General features: G+C 57.4%; 2 protein-coding genes across 3 annotated transcripts; one reads left to right on the top strand and one right to left on the bottom strand.

Moving 5' to 3' along the window:
- The first annotated feature begins 30 nt into the window (after positions 1 to 30).
- LOC311211638 (UPF0193 protein EVG1) lies at positions 31 to 2,838 on the top strand. Its single transcript, XM_084290509.1, has 6 exons — positions 31 to 135; positions 307 to 369; positions 691 to 876; positions 1,345 to 1,479; positions 2,117 to 2,217; positions 2,528 to 2,838. The coding sequence occupies exons 1-6, from the start codon at positions 72 to 74 to the stop codon at positions 2,630 to 2,632; spliced, it is 654 nt and encodes a 217-aa protein (XP_084146635.1). The 5' UTR covers positions 31 to 71; the 3' UTR covers positions 2,633 to 2,838.
- A 700-nt stretch (positions 2,839 to 3,538) lies between these two features.
- Positions 3,539 to 18,904, bottom strand: MICALL1 (MICAL like 1). Of its 2 annotated transcripts, XM_084306157.1 has the most exons (17): positions 18,718 to 18,904; positions 14,650 to 14,698; positions 13,504 to 13,645; positions 12,152 to 12,255; positions 11,823 to 11,864; positions 11,585 to 11,721; positions 9,200 to 9,762; positions 8,740 to 8,803; positions 7,832 to 8,223; positions 7,219 to 7,703; positions 6,681 to 6,815; positions 6,452 to 6,578; positions 6,151 to 6,241; positions 5,793 to 5,866; positions 5,553 to 5,667; positions 5,379 to 5,425; positions 3,539 to 5,109 (listed from the first exon to the last, which is right to left on the bottom strand). In XM_084306157.1, the coding sequence occupies exons 1-17, from the start codon at positions 18,861 to 18,863 to the stop codon at positions 4,988 to 4,990; spliced, it is 2,835 nt and encodes a 944-aa protein (XP_084162283.1). In that variant the 5' UTR covers positions 18,864 to 18,904; the 3' UTR covers positions 3,539 to 4,987. The 2 variants fall into 2 exon arrangements, with proteins under 2 accessions (XP_084162283.1, XP_084162284.1); XM_084306158.1 differs by lacking the exon at positions 11,823 to 11,864.
- Between the last annotated feature and the right edge of the window lie 466 nt (positions 18,905 to 19,370).

Genomic DNA, 19,370 nt, shown 5'->3' with positions numbered 1-19,370 from the left:
GTTGCCGTGGCGACGCGCCGCCATTTTACCCCCTCCTTCTTCACCCCCCTCCTCCATGGTGGCTGCCGGCCATGGCGGGCTCGGAGGGAGGAGGCAGAGCCCGGTACAGCCCCAAAACACGGGAGCTGCTGCGAGGTAACGGGGCTTGAGGCAGGGAAGGCTCCGAGGGGCGCTTTTGGGCTGTGTGAGGCAGTGGAAGACGCGTGTCTGTGTCTGTCTGGTCCCTAGGGATCCCCCCCCTTGCCCTTTCTGGGTGTTACAGGGACGTGGGGAGCCCGGTTTTTACACAAAAACGCTATTTTCCAGCCATGATGGAGGAGTCGAAGCTGACGAGCTTCCAGAGGCGATGCCTGATGGAGTGCCTGGAACGTGAGTGCCGTCCCCTCTCGCTGCTGTGGTGAACAGCTCATGTCCCCCATCCCAATGGAGGGGGTGCTCGCCTCAGGGCTGCTCGGATGGAGGCATCCTGCTGCTCCCCTCCACACGGCAGCACTGCTGCTGATGGTTTGTGTAAGTACCAGCTGAGGTGTCCCCAAACGGCCACCAAAAGACGTGTACCCACAAGCAGCGTCTGTGGCACCGTGGATCTTTCTTGGCTGCACTATGCCAGATCTTCAGCTGGTGGTTGTCTGGGGTCAGCCAGCCAGGCTCCTCTGTGTCTGACATCGATATTTTGGGTTTGTTCTGCAGGGGGAGATGCCCTGCCCCTCCATTGCCACCCCACATCCAGCAAACAACCAGCGCCCGTGCCGCCTGCTTCCTCCCCACCGCTCTGTCAGCCGAGCAGGCTTTCAGCTAAACCTCATCTTCGGCCTGCCAAGCTCTGCCAGGCAGGAGATGCTTACACCCGAGAGAAATTCAAGCCACAAGCAAGGAGTAAGTCAGAAAATGTCACTAATCATGCCACCCAGCCCCTCTCTCTTCCCCTTACGTCCACCCTCTGCCTGCAACATCAGCAGCCATAGGAGGTGTTCTTAATTACTCTTCATCCTCATACTTTCTGACTTCAGAGATGCTTAAAAAAGAGATCTCTGAGAGGACATTCACCACAAGTGCTCACTGACTTCTGCCCGCTAGCTAGGGGAATTATAAGTGATAGGACCTTGTACAATCCTTGTGTAAGAAGGGGTGCTATATAATTTTCTATCTTATAAACATGTATCAAACCTTTGATGTCATTTTGGTTTTCTCTTCACAATGAGCATGCGTGTGCAGTTCAGTCTGGGGATGCACTGTCATTAACGTCACACTTCTGCTGTCATTAGCAAGGCAGCAGGGTGGCCAGGCTCCTTGCTGAGGAGACAGGCTGCTAAGGATTTATTGTTTTTCCCTTCTCATTCACAGGAGATTTGGAAAGGGAGAAGCAAAGGCTCCAAAATATCTTAGCGACAGGGAAGGATGTGGTGGAACACCAGGTGAAGCAGGCGCTCGTTGAGACAAAGGAAGAGGAGAATGCTGAGATTGACCGCTTTGAAGAACGTATGTTGTCATGTAGTCTAGGAGGGGAAGCCTGGAAAACTGCTCCCCCCGAGGGTTGTGAGGCAGGCTGTGCGGCCCCGAATCTGAAGCCCTGGGTGGAAGAGAACACAAAGCCAGGTTCCCAGAGAAAGGGCTTGACAGCGTGCTGCTGTGAGCCAGCCTTCCTCGCAGAATTTGTTCTGCAGAGGCTTGCTGGCAGATGCAGGCTGTCTGGATTGCCCACGGAACACAAACTGCTGGCAGAGGAATACCGTGGTGATTCGCAGGGGCAGCCTGGGCAGAAAGCCCAGGTACTGTGGATCCTTTCTCTAGCCAGTGTGACTCAGCGTAGGCTGGGATGTTTACCAGCCTGACCGTGCTTTGGGCTGTGTTTATTTTCACTCCAAGATCAGTAAAGCTACGCTAGCAACGCTTAAAAGTAGGGCAGAATTTTAAGCAGTGGTGGACTTTGGCCTGCACAGTATGCTGGGATGGCAAAACCCTGCCTTATGCCTCCCTGTGCTTGGAACTCCTGTGTGTGTGAGCACTCCACACAACCCTGTTTTAACTGGGACAGCACAGATTGACAACTGTTAAGCACAGAAAACTCTCACATTACAATGAAAACTCTTTTTCACAGTGGTTTTCTCTTTGTCAGTGGTGAATGAAGTTCGGGAGAGGCGGGAGTTCCTGGCAGAGATGGAAGCTCTAGGACAGGGCAAGAAGTATCAGAGAATTATCCTCACTGAAATCTCCCAGGTATGTGAGGGCCCTGGCAGCACTGGCCCTACAGGATGTTAAGTGTCAGAAACCCTAAAGCACGGTCTCCCTCTTATAGCCGAGCAGGGAAGAAGAGGGGACAATTAATTCCCTTTTGTGGCACAAGAGGGGCATGAATTTGAGAAATTGGAGATAGGAGGCTTTCAGCCTTTCTTTCTACATCTGCATGCACCTTAATCAGGGAAGCAGAACCTTTGCTCTTGGAGTTTGCTAAAAAAAAAAAAAAAAAAAAAAGATAAAAAGCTCTTGGCATTCTCCTCGCTCAGCCCTTCCCCTTTGTCCTTCGCAGAAAATGCGCGAGATGGAGATCATTGACAAGAAGAGAAGCGAGGAAGTGAGAGAGACCATGACAAAAGACTTTCCTGCTGGGAACAAATCCGATTCCCATGACTAGACCAAGGGAAAATCGCAAATGCAGTTTGTTCCCACCTCTTCTCCCCCATCCCTGGCGTTAGAGTCTCAAGGGCTGGCCTGTGCCTGCCTCTCTCTCAGAGGTTCCCCCGAAGAGGGGGCAGCAGCACCTGTTGCCTAAAGCCAGAAGGCAGGAACTGTTTGTGTGTAGCAAGCTGTTGTAAAGCCCTACCCGTGCAGCGGCTCCCTTCCTGCTCAACAATATTAAAGAGATGAAAACACGGAGCAGCAGCTATTAAAACATGACAAAAAGCCTTTTGGTTACACAATGCCTCAGAGCACAGCACTCCACGCAGCTACAGATGTCACTCCTTCTCCTCCATCTCCCCGGAGGTGGAGGTTTCTAGCGGAGGTGCGATGCTGACGTGTCCCTACCCGCATCCACGACCCGCTCCAGCCCGCGCAGCTCCGGGAACGGCTGCGCTGGCAGAGGGCGAGGAGGAAGATGCAGCAGCCTGGCCTTGCGCAAGCACGAGCCTCCAACATTACTGCATCAGCAGACTTCTCCGGCACAGCTAAAGCGGGCAGGCGCTCAGGAAGACGGATTCAGTGGCGGGGGAGAGGGGATTTCAGTGTGCTGCTCTTCGCAGCAGGCTCGCTGTGGTTTTTTGGTTCCTGAAACCGTGGTATGCTGAGCAGCCCTCAGTCCCCCACAAAGCCTGGAGATGGCCACTGAGTCACCGCCTCTGTCCTTCAGCAGGCTGAGGCACGACGCCCCTCTGTTCCTGCACAAAGCCCAGCGTAAGGAAATCTGGAGGTGGATTTTAAGGTCCCGTCAGCTGCTTCTTAGCAATGCTCATCAGCCAGGCAGCGTGCCCCGTCCCCAGGACAGCGTGAGCACGGAAAGGAATAAGAAACCTAAGCCGTGATCGGTTTTTAAAGCCTTTTTTCTTTTTTATTTCTCTTCAGGTGAATGGAAGTCACGGAGTTAGTACAGTGTAACTTACAAACCAAGGTTTTGACCGGGCACGGGGCCAAGGGGGTGTCAGGCTGCGGCCATCCTGACGGCCTTTGGCAACGGCGACGCGACAGCAGGCTCTAAAACGGACGCGTTTCTCCCCGGAGAAGAGTTGTGCTTTGGGATCTCTCCCCTACCGCCGCTCCTGAGCAGCCTGCTGAGGTGTGGCAGGAGCGGCACGGCCTTTGGGAGAAACTGGGGGGCTGTTTCCAGAACGCCCCCTGCCAGCCGTGTCGCAAGGCACTGCTTCGAGAGGGTTTGGGCTGAAGCCTGCTGTATTTCTGGAAGGGAGCTGGGGGCTGACACGACTGATTTGCGAAGGGGAAGGCGTGACAAAACAGCTGACCGACCAAACACCCGTGGAACAAAACGATCGAAGGAGGCAATAAATAGCTCCTCGCCTTGGAGGAGAAGGCAGGAGAACAAAACTGGAAGGAAGAAGGGACGGGTGGAAGGATACCGCCCGCCCCTTCCCTCCCCCGATGTACACACACACACATACAACAAATAAAATAAGGGTTTGAAGAGTTTCGGGGCGGGTTGGAATTCATGTAGTAAAGGAGGCGTAAAAAAAAACAAACAAACAAAAAAAAAACAACCAGCCAAACCCTCTTTACACACTTTTGAAGTATATACAGACGAAGCTGGGGAAAAGGTCAGTTGCGACTCTGCCTCTCCCCCCAGCCGCTCAAGGGTGGCACTGGTGAGCAGGGGCTCGCCCCTTGCACTGAGTCAGTCTTGTGCTTTTCTGCCCTGGCCTGGGACAGGAATGTTCCTCCCTCCCCCCGAGGGCAGCAGGCAGCGGTGGTTAGCAGCAGTGGGGGTACGATGTCCTGAGTAGGGCACGAGGGCTGCCTCTGAGCAGCTGTACGCGGTCCCCTGGGGTCCTCTCAGCCCCGAAATGCTCAAGGGGACAGCTGGAAATAAATAGGGCCCCGGTTATTTATATATTTTTTTTTGGCTCTAGAGCCTTGTGACGTGAGATTTTGTTTGTTTTTTAAAACATTTTAGTTCAGGCCAGTAAAACCTAAAGAATCCTGCTTCCAATGCCAGGCTTTTCTCCTGCAGTTAAAAACGGGGCAGGAAAGGGGACGAGAGCAGGGAGCGAGGGCCAGCCAGATCCCCCCCTGCAAGAGGATGGAGGCACACGGAGCTGTCACGGGACGAGCAAGGGGAAGGGGGGGGGGGACAGTTAGTGCAAGTTTTCCCACAAACACCAAGCTCCTCGGCTTGCTTCTCAGGCAGGAACACGGACAGGCGACAGGGAAACAGGTCTGAAAAGCGACTCCGTTTGCTCCCGGCCTTGTTAGCAAGGCTTCGGAGGAGGAATTCGGGCAGGCCCCCTACCCCGGGGCGGTCAGGCAGCGCGTCGGCCCTGCCCTAGCTTTTCTCCTTGGGTGACTTGCTCTTGGAGTCGTGCTTGTTGCCCAGCAGCTTGAGCACCTTCATGGGCTTGAATTTGCCTTTCTTCTTGCCCTCGGCCTCCGTCTCCTTGTGGAATTCTGGGGGGGCAAAGGAGGGGGGTTAGCGGGTTGCGCACACAACAACAGGGACAAGGAATCAAAGCCCTCCGCTTCCTTCTGCGTAACAGGGCCTCACAGCCCAGCCGTGCTCCCGACTTTTCAGGGCCCTACAGGAAAGGCCTCATTGTCTGCACGGAGCAGCGTCGCTTCCTCCTCCTGCACGCGATTTCATGAATGGTTTAGGCGCTGCCCCTCGCTGAGGTCAGCGGCGAAACCACGGCTCCGCAGTCCTCCCGCTCGTTCCTTACCTTTCCTTTTAATCATGGCTTCCAACATTTTATCCTCCTCCTCTTCCCTGAAAGAAAGAAGGGGGAGACAGGTCAGCGATTCGACCCTGAGAAGAGCTGCTGCAGTGTTTAAAGGTTTTTTTTTTGTGGGGCTGAATCAGGAAAACCCACTCTTCCCCTCGCCTCACTCCTCACCTCTGCCGGTCCTCGTCCAGGCAGTTGACGATGGCGTTCCTCTGCTCGATGATGGTCACCAGCTCCTGCATCAGCACCTGCTCCCTCACCCGGTCCTCCTCGGTCCAGTCCTTCTCTGCCGAGCCGAACCCCAAGGAAGGACAGGCAATTACACGGCTGAAGGAGCTCCGAGCTTCGGGATCCCAGAGGTGAAGCCCCAAGGGAGAAGCGGAGGCAGCAAGAGCCGGGGCGCTGCTTTACCTGGCTTGTTGAGGAGGCAGCGCAGCTCGTACTCCACGTCCGCCTGCCGCTGCTCCAGGTTCTGCTGCTTGAAGCTGCAAGGGAAGGGGGCACGGCTGGGACCCGCTGCCAGGCTCCAGAAAGGCAGAGCATCATCCCAAAACTGGGGGTGACCTCGGGAAGAACCGAGCCAAGCCCCACCAGGGCCCAACCCCGACTGCTCGAGGCCTGTCTGAGGTCGGTTCTGAGTATTTTTGGACACTTTTGTCTGCTCGCCCTCCTTCCCCTACTTCTCCAGGCCCTCCAGTTTTGGCAGCACCGAGACAGGACTCCCCACGGCACCGTCGGTGCCCCCCGCCACGCACACACGCGTGCTTACATGTAGATGAGCTCCGACTCGTGGCGCACCAGCATGTGCTTCTCGTGGATGAGCCTGAACCAGTCCACCAGCAGGCTGTCCTCGGGGCTGTCTGCCGAGCAAAAGGACAGTTCAGAGCCAGCCCCAACCCCGCAGGATCCCGTCAGCGCTCCGCGAGGGTCAGCCTGACCTCATCCTCTTCCTGAGCCCCAGAAAAAAAAATCCTCGTCTCCTCTTTCACCTGCTTCCACTCCACGAGCGGGGCTGGGACCTCTCTTGGAGCCCCCGCAGGGTTTTTTGTGCTCTGTCCTGCCCCACCTACCATTCTCAGCGCTGCGGAGCTTCTCCTCCAAGGCCACCCCGCGGTGCTCCAGCTGGTCCAGCTGGTGCTCGATGGCATCCATCTCTCCGTAGATGTCTTCCTCGGGGATGTACTGATCCGTCTGCACCTGCCAAACCCCACAGCGGGCACTGCCGTTACCACCACCCTCCATCTCCTGGCATCCCGCAGGCTGCTCTTTCCCCCGTGGTTTCTCCGAGGACCCTCTTACCTTGCGTTTGATCAGCGGGAAGCCGTGGCCCGGCGCAGGAGGACGCGCTGGCTTGGAGCCCTTGGGAGGTTTCTTTGCCGAGGGCGAGGCAGCAGGCGATGGCTTTCGGTTGAAGGGGTTCTCTTTGCAGGAGGACTGGAGCAAGAGGACAAAGGGAGACGATGTGTGAGGCTCTGGAAGGGGTACAGCATCCCAAGAGCTGGGGTCGAGCAGACGGGCAGCCCTACAGCCTGTCCTACCCCACTCCCTCCTAGAGGAGCACAGCACTGATCTCCACCATGGGGTGACAGCTGTCCTCAAATTTGGTGTGGGTTCCCCAGCCTCCCTCTAACAAGCTCGCTGAATTATTTTTGTGATGGTTCCCTTCTTGTTTGCTTTGAGCACCTGGAATTTCACATGCGGGGCAAGCAGAACAGGAGCACGACCACCACTTAACCAACACACCCCCGAGCCTTGCTTTCAGGACACACACACCCACCCCAAACCTGTGTCAGGCACAACCCCAGACCAAATCCCTGCTTTGAGGTCACCACCTCACCTTCAGCTGGGGTTTGGGCGAAGAGGGGGGCTTAGGGCTCCCGGCACCCCCATCCGAAGCCATGAGGATGGGCGTGGGGCTAGCCCCAGCAGGAGGCTTGGGGGGCAGGCGGCTGGGGCTGGTTTTTAAGCTGCCAGCAGAGATGCTCCTGCTGGCGTGTGGGGCGCCGGGCTGTGCCTCCCCACCACAGCCGGCCAGCTCGCTGGAGGAGGAGAAGGAGGAGGAGGTGGTGGTGGAGAGGCTGGCTGGGGCGGCGGGGCTCTCGCTGGAGGAGACGCTGGCCAGCGGCGTGTCAGGGCTGGAGGTCTTGGTGGCCGTTGGCGTGTGGACGGTGGGCTCGGAGGAGCTTTTGGGCACCGAGGCCTCGTCGGTGTCGGCCAGCACCTTGGCCGAGCTCTCGGAGTGGATGCTCTCCAGGCTGAGGGCTGGGGACGGAGCGGAGGAGGACGGCTCGGAGTGCGACAGCCTGGAGATGGGGTGGTGGGCTGCAAAGGGAAGGGAGAGCTCGGCGGGTAAGGGGGGCAGCCGGGAGAGAAGGGAGGGGGTACACAGTGGGGTTAGGGGTGCGTGGAAGGGGTGAGGAGGAGGGATAAGGGGGTGGGGGAAAGCTCACCGAGCGGGGAGGCGCTGGGGGCTCGCGGGGCTGGCCGCTTCTTTGCCTTGGGGCTGCTGGTGGGAGTGATCCCGTACCAGGGGTGGAGGGACTTGGCAGCAGCCTCCCCCTGCTCCTGCTCAGGCGTGCTCTTCTGGGCAGCAGCAGCCTCCTCTTCCTCCTCCTCCTCCTCCTCAAAGGGGTTGTACGGTTTGGGCTCTGCGGCATCAGGCTTGCTCTCCTCGCTCTTGGCTTTGCCCACCTCCTCCCCGTCCTCCTCCTCCTCCTCCGTCCTGCTCGGGGTCTCGTGGCCGCTCCCCGGGGGAGGAGGAGGAGGAGCCGGCTTCTTCTTGGGCTCTGCCTGCACTAAGGCCATCCACGGCGGGTCCTTGGCTCTCGCAGCAGCTCCAGCACTGGGAGAAGAGAGGAGAAGCTAGCGCGAGGTGGCAGGGAGCAGCTCGGAGGATCCCTGCTCCTCAGGGACGCGCCACGCATCCGCTGCGAGCGCGCTGTGCTTGTGCAACCTCTGTCCCAAGAGCGGGCAGCAGCAGGCTCCTGGAAGCAGCCTGGTAGGTATAAAGGTTCCTGACCGCAGCCAAGCACCCACAATGTCCTGGACAAACCCTTCACAAGGCGGCCACACGTCCCCTCCTCAGCACGCACACGCGAGGCCGCGTCAGCAGGAAACACTGAAATGATTTTCTGTGCTCCTGAAGCCCCCAGGATTTTTATAGGCTCTAAAGGACAGAGCCCCCGGGAGGTACAAACACCAACTGGGCTGGCACCGGCCTCGGAAGGGACTCGATCACGACCTCGATCCTCCCAAGAGCTGGGGCTGATGGAGGTGGGAGAGGAGACTGCAGCCGAGCCAGCCCCACAGCCCCACCTCGCTAGGGGGGTGCAGGTGACCCACAAACAGAAGGACGTACCGATCGGAGGAGCAGGGTCTCCCTCGAGGTTTTGGGACAGGGGGGCTGGGCTCAGGTCCCCTACCTAGAAGGACAGAGGGGCAGACTGTCACAACACCAAAATGACGAATAGCAAGAGGTTAAATCAACGCAAGGCGCATCTCCCCGTGGGAGCCTGGTGGTTCCCACTATTCTGCAAACCTCGTGGCATTTCTCCCCCAGTCAGTGCAGCCAGTCTCCCCCAAATACCCCCTTTTCCTCCCAACTTTATCCTGGAGTTGAAGCTGTAAGACCGACGTGTCGCTCTGTTACCACCCCTGCACGCTGCCACCTCCCAGCGCCCTCCGGAAAGCCCCGGAGAAATCAAACGCAGCAAGAAATAAGAAATAAAATGATCCCAAGATTTAACTGCAGGCAGAAGGGCACCAGGCTGCAGAGAAAGAAGGGAACTGGTGGATGAAACGGCACCAGGCTCTCTCACCGTTCACCAAGCCAGGCGCGCAGTCGCTTCCCTCGCCCTGCACGGTGGAGCGGGGCCGGGGCACGGGGTGGGAGGCTGCAGGGGAGAGGGCTGAGGCATCCGTGGATCTCCTCGGGGCCGGGGTGGGCCGAGTGTCTCTGAGGCGTGCGTCCAGAGGGCTGGCTTTGTCCTGGCTGGGCGCTGAGGGCTTGCTGGGAAGGGGAGGCCTGGGGGGTGTTTGGGAGGTGGGTGCCGCGCTCCCCGTTTGGGGCGTCGCTGTCTGGGCTTTGCTGGGCGTGCTGTCCTTCTCCTCCGGGCTGGCTGGCCTCTCTGCAGGAGTCTGGGTCTCCACAGCAGTGCTGTTGTCCTTCCCCACCTCCGCTCCCGCGGGGAGCCCGTCCTCCCCCACGCTGCCGGCAGCAATTTCAGTTCTCAGCTCCGGCGACTGCCGCTCGGGGCTGGCCCTCCTGTCCATCTTGCCGCTCACGGCCAATTTACCGCGATGGTGTGTGCAGACAAACGTCCCCGCCTCCGAGCCGGGCTTGTATGAGCCCGGGAGCAGGGTGCTGGAGCACTCCTTGCACCTGCCAAGGAGAAGAAAGAGCCCCGTGAGGTGGGAGAGGCCCTCCGGGGTACCGAGAAGGGCTGGCACTCGGAGATCCTTGCAGGGCTTCACCCCTGCTGCTAAATCGCATCGTGATCTTGCGGGAAGTCATGCAGGGAAGGAGAGGAACAGAAAAACATCATCACACCACTGTGTGCCCTCGGTGAGCTCGCAGCTCCAATACTGCATGCGTTTGGGTTCCTCTTTCAGCTCAGAAAGGATGTAATAAAGGGCAACGTTGGTGCTGGGGGGCAGCACAGTTTCCAGAGCCAGGAGAATATTTGCCAAGCTGGAAAAGATGCACCTGGTGGGCGCCAGGAGAAGGAACAAACACTGAGCATGAACTCAAACAATGCTACTTGTGGCTCAGGAAATCCCTAAGCTGGAGGCTCGAAGGGCAGTCAGGAGAAGGAACATTCATGCCTGGTCTGAGGCTCGTCCACCCTCTCCCTGCTGAACCTTTGACTCCTCCCTAATGAAGCCCTCGAGGTGCAACCCTAAGGACACAGCACGGGCAACCGGCTCAGCTCTTTTCCACCTGGGAAGGGAGGAGGACAGCCTATACGAAAGAGCCGAGGGCAAGGGGCTGATGAAGCAGTCCCATGAAAGCCAAGCTTGTTTCTTCTTGCCTGAACACCCGGCGCTCACAGCTGCTGGCCGCCCTGTGCTGCAATCAGATAATTTGGGTGAGGAATTCTGCTCCGGGTGTCCACTTGGCTGCTGCTTCCTTTGAAATGCAGAGCAGAAGCGTGAAGACAGCGGGGCGGGGAGAAGAGGTATGACGGAATAGAGAGGTAGCAAGTTCGGACACGGGGAGAAAGAAGTTTGTTTGGGTTTTATCTCTGTCAGCCCACAGAGCACGCTGCCACGGAACGCTCCCGAGCAAACAGCAGCCGTGAATCAGCAGGGGGAAAAGAAAAAAAAAGACAAGGAAAGCACACAGATTAAAAATACTTAGGATGACGTTTTGGGATTCTCACTGCTCAGTCTGAAGGGCCACGGGCTGTGCCAAGACAGGCGCTGCAGCTCTCCTATTCCTGGCCCTAGAACAGTGCTGCACCTGCTCTCCAAAGCTCCTGCTTTTGCCCCAGCTGTGGACAAGAAGTGTGTTGGGTCCCAGCACGGCTCCCCTCTCACAATACTCTTTCTAAAACACACCCCTGGCTGGCTTAGTCAGGAGCTGCTCACACAGTGAAACGAGGCCTCTCATAACTTTCCTGTGGCTCAGCTTTTCTGCCCTCAGATGCTGCGTGCTCGCTTGCAGGCTCTCATCCTGTGGTCCAGAGGAAAGATCTCACCCCCTCGTCAGCCCAGCAGGGAAAGCGAAGCCAAATGACTTCACTGGTGCTGCAGGTAAGGACCTGCACCCAGGGAGTAACTGCAGGGCTGCTGATCCCTCCTTCCTCGGTTTGCTAACAGCTTGCAGCTCCCCACACGCTGCCCCTGAGAGCTCAGCACCGCCCCAGGCACCGCAGGGGGAAGGAGATCTGCAGGGCTGATGGCCCAGCTCGGACCTCATTGTGGTGAGGGCGTTCCGTGGTAGGGAGGCAGTAAAGAGGCAAAACATCCTGGTTTTGGGTGCCGGGAGAAGCACAAGAAGCTGGTCAGCAGAGTGGGAAGGAGCAGGAGAGGCAGGGAGCGGGGGCAGCAAGCAGCACAGGGCTGCACACAAGGAACCAGCCAGACCTCGAGGGGTAACACCATCACCGAACCCCTCTCCCTGGAGGCTCTGTGTTGCAAAAAGACACGCAGGGAAGGGGCCTGGCTGGCTGCAGAGCTCCACCAGGCTGCTGGCCACGTACCTGAAGCACTGGCGGTGGTAGAGCTTGCCCTCGGCCAGGTAGCGCTGCACCAGGTGGACGTGCTGCTGGCAGGCAGTGCAGGTGCTGCTGAGCGTGCTGCGCCGCGATGGCTCCGCTGGCTCCGCGGGGACATCGTCCTGAGGGGTGACAGGCAGGGAGCTCAGCGAGGGAGGCCACGAGGCGCTCGCCACCGGCCCGTGGCTCCTCCAGAGCGGTAGGAGATGTCTTTTCTGCTCACCTGATCCCACATTCCTGCTCCTGCCTCACTGACAGCATCATCCTTTCATAGGAAGGGAGGTGGTTGTGCCCTGGGTGCTGAAGGAACCACCCCACACCCACCCCCCTTGGCCTGTTCCTTACCAGAGGACAAATTGCAGTCCTAGAGAGCAAGTACACTCTCCGCAGGGTCTCCCAAGCCACCAAAACCCCAAACACCCCTCCTACCCCAAAACACGCAGCTGCTAGCCCCCCGCACAGACCGATCTCACCGTGATGGGCTCTCTCCCCTCCCCTCGCCCTGGAGGACCACAGCCTCAGGCTGATTCAAATCAAGGATTCGGGAGGTACCTGCGGCGTGGAGGAACCCTCGGCCGCAGCCACGGGCTTCTTGTGGGACAGCAGGGGCGGCGAGGCGGCAGCGGCCGGGCGCTTCATAGGCGGAGGGACTCTGGCTGGAGACAGAAGGCAAAAGGAGGATCAGGCGAGAGCAGTGACTCATGCCACGCGTGTGGGGGAAGGGGAGGGGAGGGGAAAAAAAGAAAAAAAAAAAAAAAAAAGCAGCCTTGTGACACAGGATGGGACTTGCCACTTGGTGCCTGTTTTAGGGGGCAGAGGGAAAGGCAATCTGGTAACGGGGCAGCCACGAGCCTGCAGCACGTCCCCTTCTGCGGCCCGCGGACACCAGCCTGTCACCGTCATTTGATTTACCCATCCAATGCCTCTTGTCTTCCTCATTATCAGCTCCCCAAGCGATGCTTAAAGACCAGAGCACCCTAAATACCTGCTGCTAACGCGTTTTTGTTCCCCACTGGGTGCCAGCAGGTCTGTGGAGCACCCCTGGCCCAGCAGCCCCCAAAGACAGTCCTTGGCTGGGAGGCCAGCATCCCTGGAGAAGTGCTCACATCCACGCACGTGGGAGAGATTTCTCTGGCATGCTGGAGCCAGAGAGCAGAGCAGAGGCCTGGAGCTCCGGCCTCCACCCCGGAGGGATGCCCTGGAAGAGCTGTCTCAGAGCTTAGGTTGCAGTTGTAAGGACAGATGAGCTGGTTGAAGACACCCCACCCTGCTTCCCCTGTCACTCCAAGCTTACCAAGGTAATAAAAACCAGCTGCAGTAGGCACATTCCCTATCTAGCTTTCCTCAGTGGGGTAAAGCAGATCACAAAGGGGTCTGATGTGCTCCAGGGGCAACCCAAGCGGCAGGAATGCAGCATGGAGGGAGGAGAAGCAAGGCGTTCCCCAGGTGAGCTGTTAAATCCGTCCCTGCCTCTTGTGAAACCTCGCCCTACCCAACTCCCTGTTCCAGGCTTGACTCACCAGCACCACCACGATCCAGAACAGGCAGGTGTTATCTGTCCCTCTCCCATTTTCTACAGAAAGGAAGGTTTTCCCCTACCTCCAGGCCCACAAACCTCCAAACACCCTCCCCCAAAGTGGCTGCAGGACCCCACAAATGCTGAACTGCAAAACCACCACGCAGGATCCCTTCCCACGTGTCAGCCCCAAATCCCACAAAATCCAATTTTTAGATGCAGAGCACTCCATGCCCAGAAAAAAAAAAATAAAAAATAAAAGGTTTGGGCTAGGAATAGGAAGGGGATGGAAGGAATTGGGAAGACTTCTCTCAGCACGTGGCGCCTGTGGGTTTCTGGAGCCAATTTGGGGGCAAACTGGAAGGCAGAGGTGGGGAAGGGCACCCACCTTGGCTGGGGTTGTTGAAATGGTTGTAATACTGAGACACGTAAGTCATGATGCTGAGGCAGTCGGGGACTTTCATGGAGACCATGTCGTTGGGATCTAGCAGAGCCGGGATGCCCAGCTCCCGCTCTGCCAACTCGAAGGCCTGCGGGAACAGCAGAAAGAGGTGGTAACGAGAGAAAATTGATACCCTCTGACAAATAACACAGAAATCAAGCCGGGAGGATCCTGCTGGAGACTAAGCAGTAAGCCTGTGGCATCCCAGGTAGACGGGGGATCCCAGACGTGCTGCTTGACTGGAAAGAAGGCAGCAGGAGGGCAAGGGAACAAGTTGCTGCAGCTGCCCCGGTGTCATTTCATCTGTCTGCGCCCCTGCAGCTCCCTCCCAAATGCTCTTGCCATTCAGCTACCGCTCTGAGGGGGGCTCTCAGAGCTGAAAAAGATGTGTTTTTTCAACCTGTGAAACAGGCACACCACCACTTACCCTCAAGCAAGAGCCTGGCAGAGCCTTGGCTGGCACTGGGGAGGGCCGAGGACCGGCAGGTAATTCCTACACAGCCAAATATGAGCTCTACTGCATGGTGGCCCCGGTCACCCCAAACTCTGACCCCACAGAAACCCAGTCCCTGCCCATCCTTTCACACTCCGGGGTGCCACATCTCCTCCTGCCACCACCAGCGCAGCCACGCCTGCCACACACAAGCCACTTGGGTGCTTTTCTGGGTCTCGGCGAGCAGAAATAACAGCGACACTGTGACAAGGAGCACATAACTCCTGCAGTTACATACACGGCTACTTGAAAGGAAGCAGTGAAGGAAGAAAATAGCCACTTGAGAGCTTCCCACCCAGCAGTACTAGCAGATTACCAGCTACACTCGGCATCCTGCTGTTGCTCTCAGGGCAGCACACCCACAAGTGATCTCTGAGGGCAGGGGGATGCAACTACCAGGATAACCACCTTATCTTCTCTTTAGTGCAGGCTGGACGTTGGTATTTCAGACGTTTCCAGAGAAGCTCCTGCCTGCTGCTTACCAAGAGATTTCTCTCACCCCCTCAGCGCTGTCACTAAGTTCTTCCCCGCTGCATGACCTCCCTCCAGTCCCTCTCGTGTTCCTTTTTCCTTCTGTGCACGGTGCAGCAGGGACTTACCAAGCGGTTATTTTCGTAGACATTTTCCTTGGAGAGAGAATCGAAGTCTCTGAAACAAGACAGCACAAACAAGCGACGTGAGACACAGAGGTGAGAGACATGAGCGCCCCAATGCCACCACACGAAGGTTTTCGGGATGGACAACCTTCCTCGGGCATTTCAGCAAGTCAGCACGTAAGAACCTAGATGAACAAAGCCTTGGTAAAGCAGAAAAATTGTTAGGGAAACTGGAATTAAGAAAAGAAAGTCTCAAATGGGTGTTGGGCAGGAAATTAGAAATTAGAGGCTCCACCTCTAATTTCTGCCTGTGTGGTACAGGCTGCAGGAATAACCAGGGCACAGAGAGGAACCCCAGCAGTTCCCATTGTGGGCACACTGTGGGATTTCACCTATCCCTTCACATCCCTTTGGGAAATCAAAACGGGGATCGAGCAGCTCCCCTTGCCAGAGGAGCAAGGCCACGGGAGGGGACTGAAGGTTAAAATAATCTGCAGGTTTTCCAGAGAGGGGAAGAAATACAGGAAGGAGTTAGCTACACCTTTTGCACGTTTATGGGGGCATTGGGTGTGAAAGCAGCATCACGCTCAACCAAATATAACCCCTTCCTGTCGAAGATCTCGGCTTCTTTACAAAAAAAACCCTCGCGCAGCAGCACGATGTGCCTGCGAGCTACATTCACAACCCAGAGGGGTTCAGCAGCAGCTGAAACCGACCTGACAGCGCAGTGAAAGGTGCCAAAATTTGGGACACCGACGCAGGATTCCCCCCACAGGCTCCCGGGGCCCTCCTCAGCACCGCTCGCGTGCCTGTCCCAGGGCTGCAGAGGAAGTCCCCGAAGAGCTCGGGGAGCTTTTCCCAGCTGCCCACGACCCCATAAAATTACACTTCCTCCGTTCAAAAGCGAGAGGCTGCTGGTGCCGTTTCCTCCGAGGCGAACCAAGCTGCCAGAGCGAAGGCAGGAGGCGTGCAGAAGGCGGGCTGGGCGTCCCACAGAAGCACCTTGCAGAAAGCACAGGCAAACGAGCCCACAGAACTCAGCCGGGTCGAAACACCACAACTTTTCCCACCCTGCACGCTGCTGAGAAAAGGTTTCAGTGGCAGGCTTCACTTTGATGTGAATGCTGGGGCCTTTTCCATATTTACGACCAGTTTCCACTGGGAGATGTTCTTCCTCCGGGTCTTTTTTTTTTTTTTTGCCTGGAGAACTCCTTTAACCTTGCTGCATTTCTTTATTACTTCTCTTTTAAAGAAAATACCAGCTTGGGAACGGAGAAGAAGCGATGACAGCAGTTATGGGTCGGCTGCCCTCTGAGCAGTAACAAGCTTCATGTTGAATGCTCTCACTTGCAGGATATGGGAGTGGCGCAGCTTGAAGGCTCCTTGGTGGCCTGGGCTGGGAGTTTTTGACAGACAAAAACACATGTCCACTCCACCCCACCCTAGCAAATTAAAAAAAAAAAAAAAAGCCATTTTAGAAAAGCAAATCTGCCTGGGAAAGCAGATGACAGCAGGGAGGACGTGAGGCTCAGAAGGCAACAGGAGGGCTCCTGAGCAGCGAGGGAATACGAGGATGGTTTTCCCACTAATGCAGGAGCAAAAAGTCTCCGCTTTTACCCTGGATATTGAGTTCCACCAGCACGAGGCCCTGGGGATCACAGCTCATTTGGTTGCTCTCTGCTGCCTTTTCCAGCTCTCTCCAGGCACAAACTGGACCACGCCGGTCTCCATCACCAGTAAGGATGTGCAAAGAGCACGGGAGGGTTTCCCCAGCCATCATCTCCTCTCCCGAGGAACCACCAGGAAACACCAGTCCAAGGCATCGGACGTGAGAATAAGAGACTCTGGACATCCCAGTCGATGGGACGCCTCGGCTCAGCAAACCCCGGCGTGGCAGCGTATCCTGGAGGAATATTTCCATGCAAATAACGTCCCGAGCGCTTCCCTAATTAGATACTCGCCGAGCCACTAAGTGCTGTGGGGTTGAGGGCAGCTGCCAGCGAGCGCAGCAGGCCCGGGGAAGGGGGGAAGGGTGTGCTGCTCTGCTAAAACCAAAGCAAATCCCTGGATTCCTCAAATATCAACCACGAGCTCGCTAACGGCAGCGCCGCACAACGAGGCCTTCAGCTGCCCAGAGCTTGTCAGGGAAACGTAGGCAGGACACGAGAGGGAACAAATGGGATTTGTGAGCCTGTCTGTGAGCAATCCTGAGGCTGCTGGGACGCCCGGCAGCCTTCAAACACGGCTTTCCTCTCCCATTTTCCTCAAGCCTCTGTCTCTCTCTCTCAGTGCTCAAAAGGCGTGTGCCGTGCCCCCGTGTTCTTCTGGCTTCTGAGTGCCAAAAATCTCCCCTGAGCTCTGGGAAGCTAAAAGATGCCCGCTGGTTTGCTACGCTGCCACAGACACCTCACAAACATATATTTCATGCTTCAGATTTCGAGAACACTAAGCAAACAAACTCCTTAAGCCCCACAGCCTGCTGTCAAGTCGGCCTGGACGCTTCCAGCTTAGCTGACAAGAGGAAAGGAGAGATTAAACGTTTTGCCCCAAGATCACGGTCACACTAAATCCAGGTTGCGCCCGAGGGAGCAGGTTTGCCAGAGGAGTGCCTCTGCTGCTCCCAGACAGGGAGAGCGAGGCAGCGAAACCAAGGTGTGCGCTCAGTGGAAGAAGAGCTGGAAGGCCTGGATGCGGATGTTCAGCCTCGTGGTTAAACACACAGGTCCCACAAGCACGCAACCCTCCCTCGGTGGGCAGTTCAAGGCGTTCTGGATTCAGCAGACACCGAGCACTTCCAGCTTTGGCTGCTCCTTTCAGAAAAATCAGCGCTCCCCGGGCAGCATCCCTCCAGTGCCACCTGCCTCAGTCCAGGGGGGTGGTGATCGAAACAGGGCTTATGCCGAAAATTATTCCAGCTTCACAAATCTGTGAGGCCTCTCCTTCCTTTCGAGACAGGGTCGGACAAGCAGGAGAGACAAACAGCTGACACGGCAGCCAAAGAAAGCCCCGAGGGTCCAGTCCCTTCTGGAGGGCCATCGCTTCCACTCTGCCGTCGGGAGATTTTCTGCCTCTGATCCAAACCTCCCACTTCCAAATCAGGGCAGGCTGGGGAAGCTGGAATCGGATGAAATGGTGCTGCTCCTGACCACCCTGCGAAAATCCTGCCACGAGATGCCATGTCCTTGTAAGGCACTGGGCTCTGCCTTTACAACGCGGCTCGTGCAGAGCAACTGTGAAGCCTTTCGGTAAGGACATCTGCCAGGAGCCGCTGTAAGCCCACTGACAACTGAAGAGCAGCGGCTGCTGCTTAACGGGACGGTAAATATGGTCAACGGGAAGCCAGCAGGTGCTTTTAGTGGTCTTTATTGTCTGCTTTTTGCTGAACCTTCGCTTTTCGGTTCTGTGACTGTGCTACCGACCGAAAAATCAGAAACACGGGAGCTGCTGCTGTTCCGGTCCTTGATTTGCCTCTTCCTCTCCAGCAGATGAAGCACGTAGCACCCTTGAGACCAGGAGCATCATCAGCGGCTCTGCTCTGCCTGGTCAGCACCAAACACTTGCTGGCTGGGCTCTGGGTGACTCCTCAACACCACGCTGAGGGTTTCGAGCTGTCCACCCCACAAAAAGTCAGCCAGCAGCAGGGTTTCCAGCCTACCTTTGCAGCTTCTGCTTGTACCAACACAGGTGCTGGGGCATCGCTGGGGCATCGCTGCTACCCGGTGGCCTGCCGTAGACCGCCTTCGCTGCTGTTGTGACAAAAGGCCACCCCAGGGCCAGCTCGGAAAAGAGGATTTGGCCAGTCGAGGCAGCCTCAGCTGATGGCAGGGTTACAGCAGCAGCAGGCAGGGTTACAGCAGCAGCAGTAGTAGCAGCAGCAGCAGGTCGGGGCAGATTCCTTCCACGGCTCATCCAGTTTCACCAGCGTGCCCCGCAGCCAGCCCAAGCTCCCGTCCGCCTCGCCACGCTCCCATTCCCTCTTCTCCCCCAACCCCAGCCCCAAAACCCCCATGGGGGACACCCCTCCGCCTCCCACCCCATCCCCTCCTGTCCTCCCCCCGGCCTTTAACTCACAGCAGGTCGGGCCGGTGGCGGTGCAGGATGGCGCAGAAGGCCAGGCCGTCGCGGAACGAGGCGCTGAGGTCGCGGATCTCCACGCCTCGGTAGCCCTGGCACTGCTGCCGGCACCAGGCTTGGAGGGCGCCCCGTGGGCCCGACATGGGGGCAGCCGCTCCGCCGAGGGGAAGGGAGGCAGCGGAGCACAGCGGGGAGGGGAAGGGACGGGAGAGGAGGGGAGGGCGGCGGCGCAGCCCCGCCTGCGAGGAGGAGGAGGAGGAGGAGAGAAGGGCCTGAAGTCAATGAAGTCACCAAGCCCTCCCTCCTGCCTTATTTATTTAATTATTTATTTTATTTATTTATTTAATTTTCTGAGAAGGCTTTGGAGCGAACCCCAGTTTGCGGTCCAAAAGGGAAAGGAAAAGGCGAGCTCGCTTCTGGGTCCCGCGCAGGCGGCAGCACTCAGCACTGCGAGGGCATAAGAGGATGTGGAAACATCGGGGAGCGAGGTACAGATGGGACATGGGGTGTCTGCAGGGGTAGGCTCCGCGCCAGGGAGGGCTTTGAAGAGCAGGACACTTGGAGCTGCAGGCGGGACCTCGCAGGAAGCCCTGCACGAAGGGGAGGAAGAGCACGATACGATCTCAGGAACCCCTGACACCGAGAAGATG

The sequence above is a fragment of the Netta rufina genome (genome assembly GCF_964035555.1).
Source record: "Netta rufina genome assembly, chromosome: 1".
Classification (NCBI taxonomy): Eukaryota; Metazoa; Chordata; class Aves; order Anseriformes; family Anatidae; genus Netta; species Netta rufina.
The sequence above is the reverse complement of the archived record's forward strand: the minus strand, read 5'-3'. Positions and strand labels throughout refer to the sequence as shown.

Excerpts from the sequence above, each read along its gene's own strand:
- LOC311211638 (XM_084290509.1), top strand. The coding sequence starts at position 72 with ATGGCGGGCTCGGAGGGAGGAGGCAGAGCCCGGTACAGCCCCAAAACA. Across the intron at positions 877-1,344 it reads ATTCAAGCCACAAGCAAGGA|GAGATTTGGAAAGGGAGAAG; the intron begins GTAAGTCAGAAA and ends TCTCATTCACAG. Across the intron at positions 2,218-2,527 it reads TCCTCACTGAAATCTCCCAG|AAAATGCGCGAGATGGAGAT; the intron begins GTATGTGAGGGC and ends TGTCCTTCGCAG.
- MICALL1 (XM_084306157.1), bottom strand. The coding sequence starts at position 18,863 with ATGTCGGGCCCACGGGGCGCCCTCCAAGCCTGGTGCCGGCAGCAGTGC. Across the intron at positions 9,763-11,584 it reads TACCACCGCCAGTGCTTCAG|GTGCAAGGAGTGCTCCAGCA; the intron begins GTACGTGGCCAG and ends TCTCCTTGGCAG. Across the intron at positions 6,242-6,451 it reads GCTCCGCAGCGCTGAGAATG|ACAGCCCCGAGGACAGCCTG; the intron begins GTAGGTGGGGCA and ends TTTGCTCGGCAG.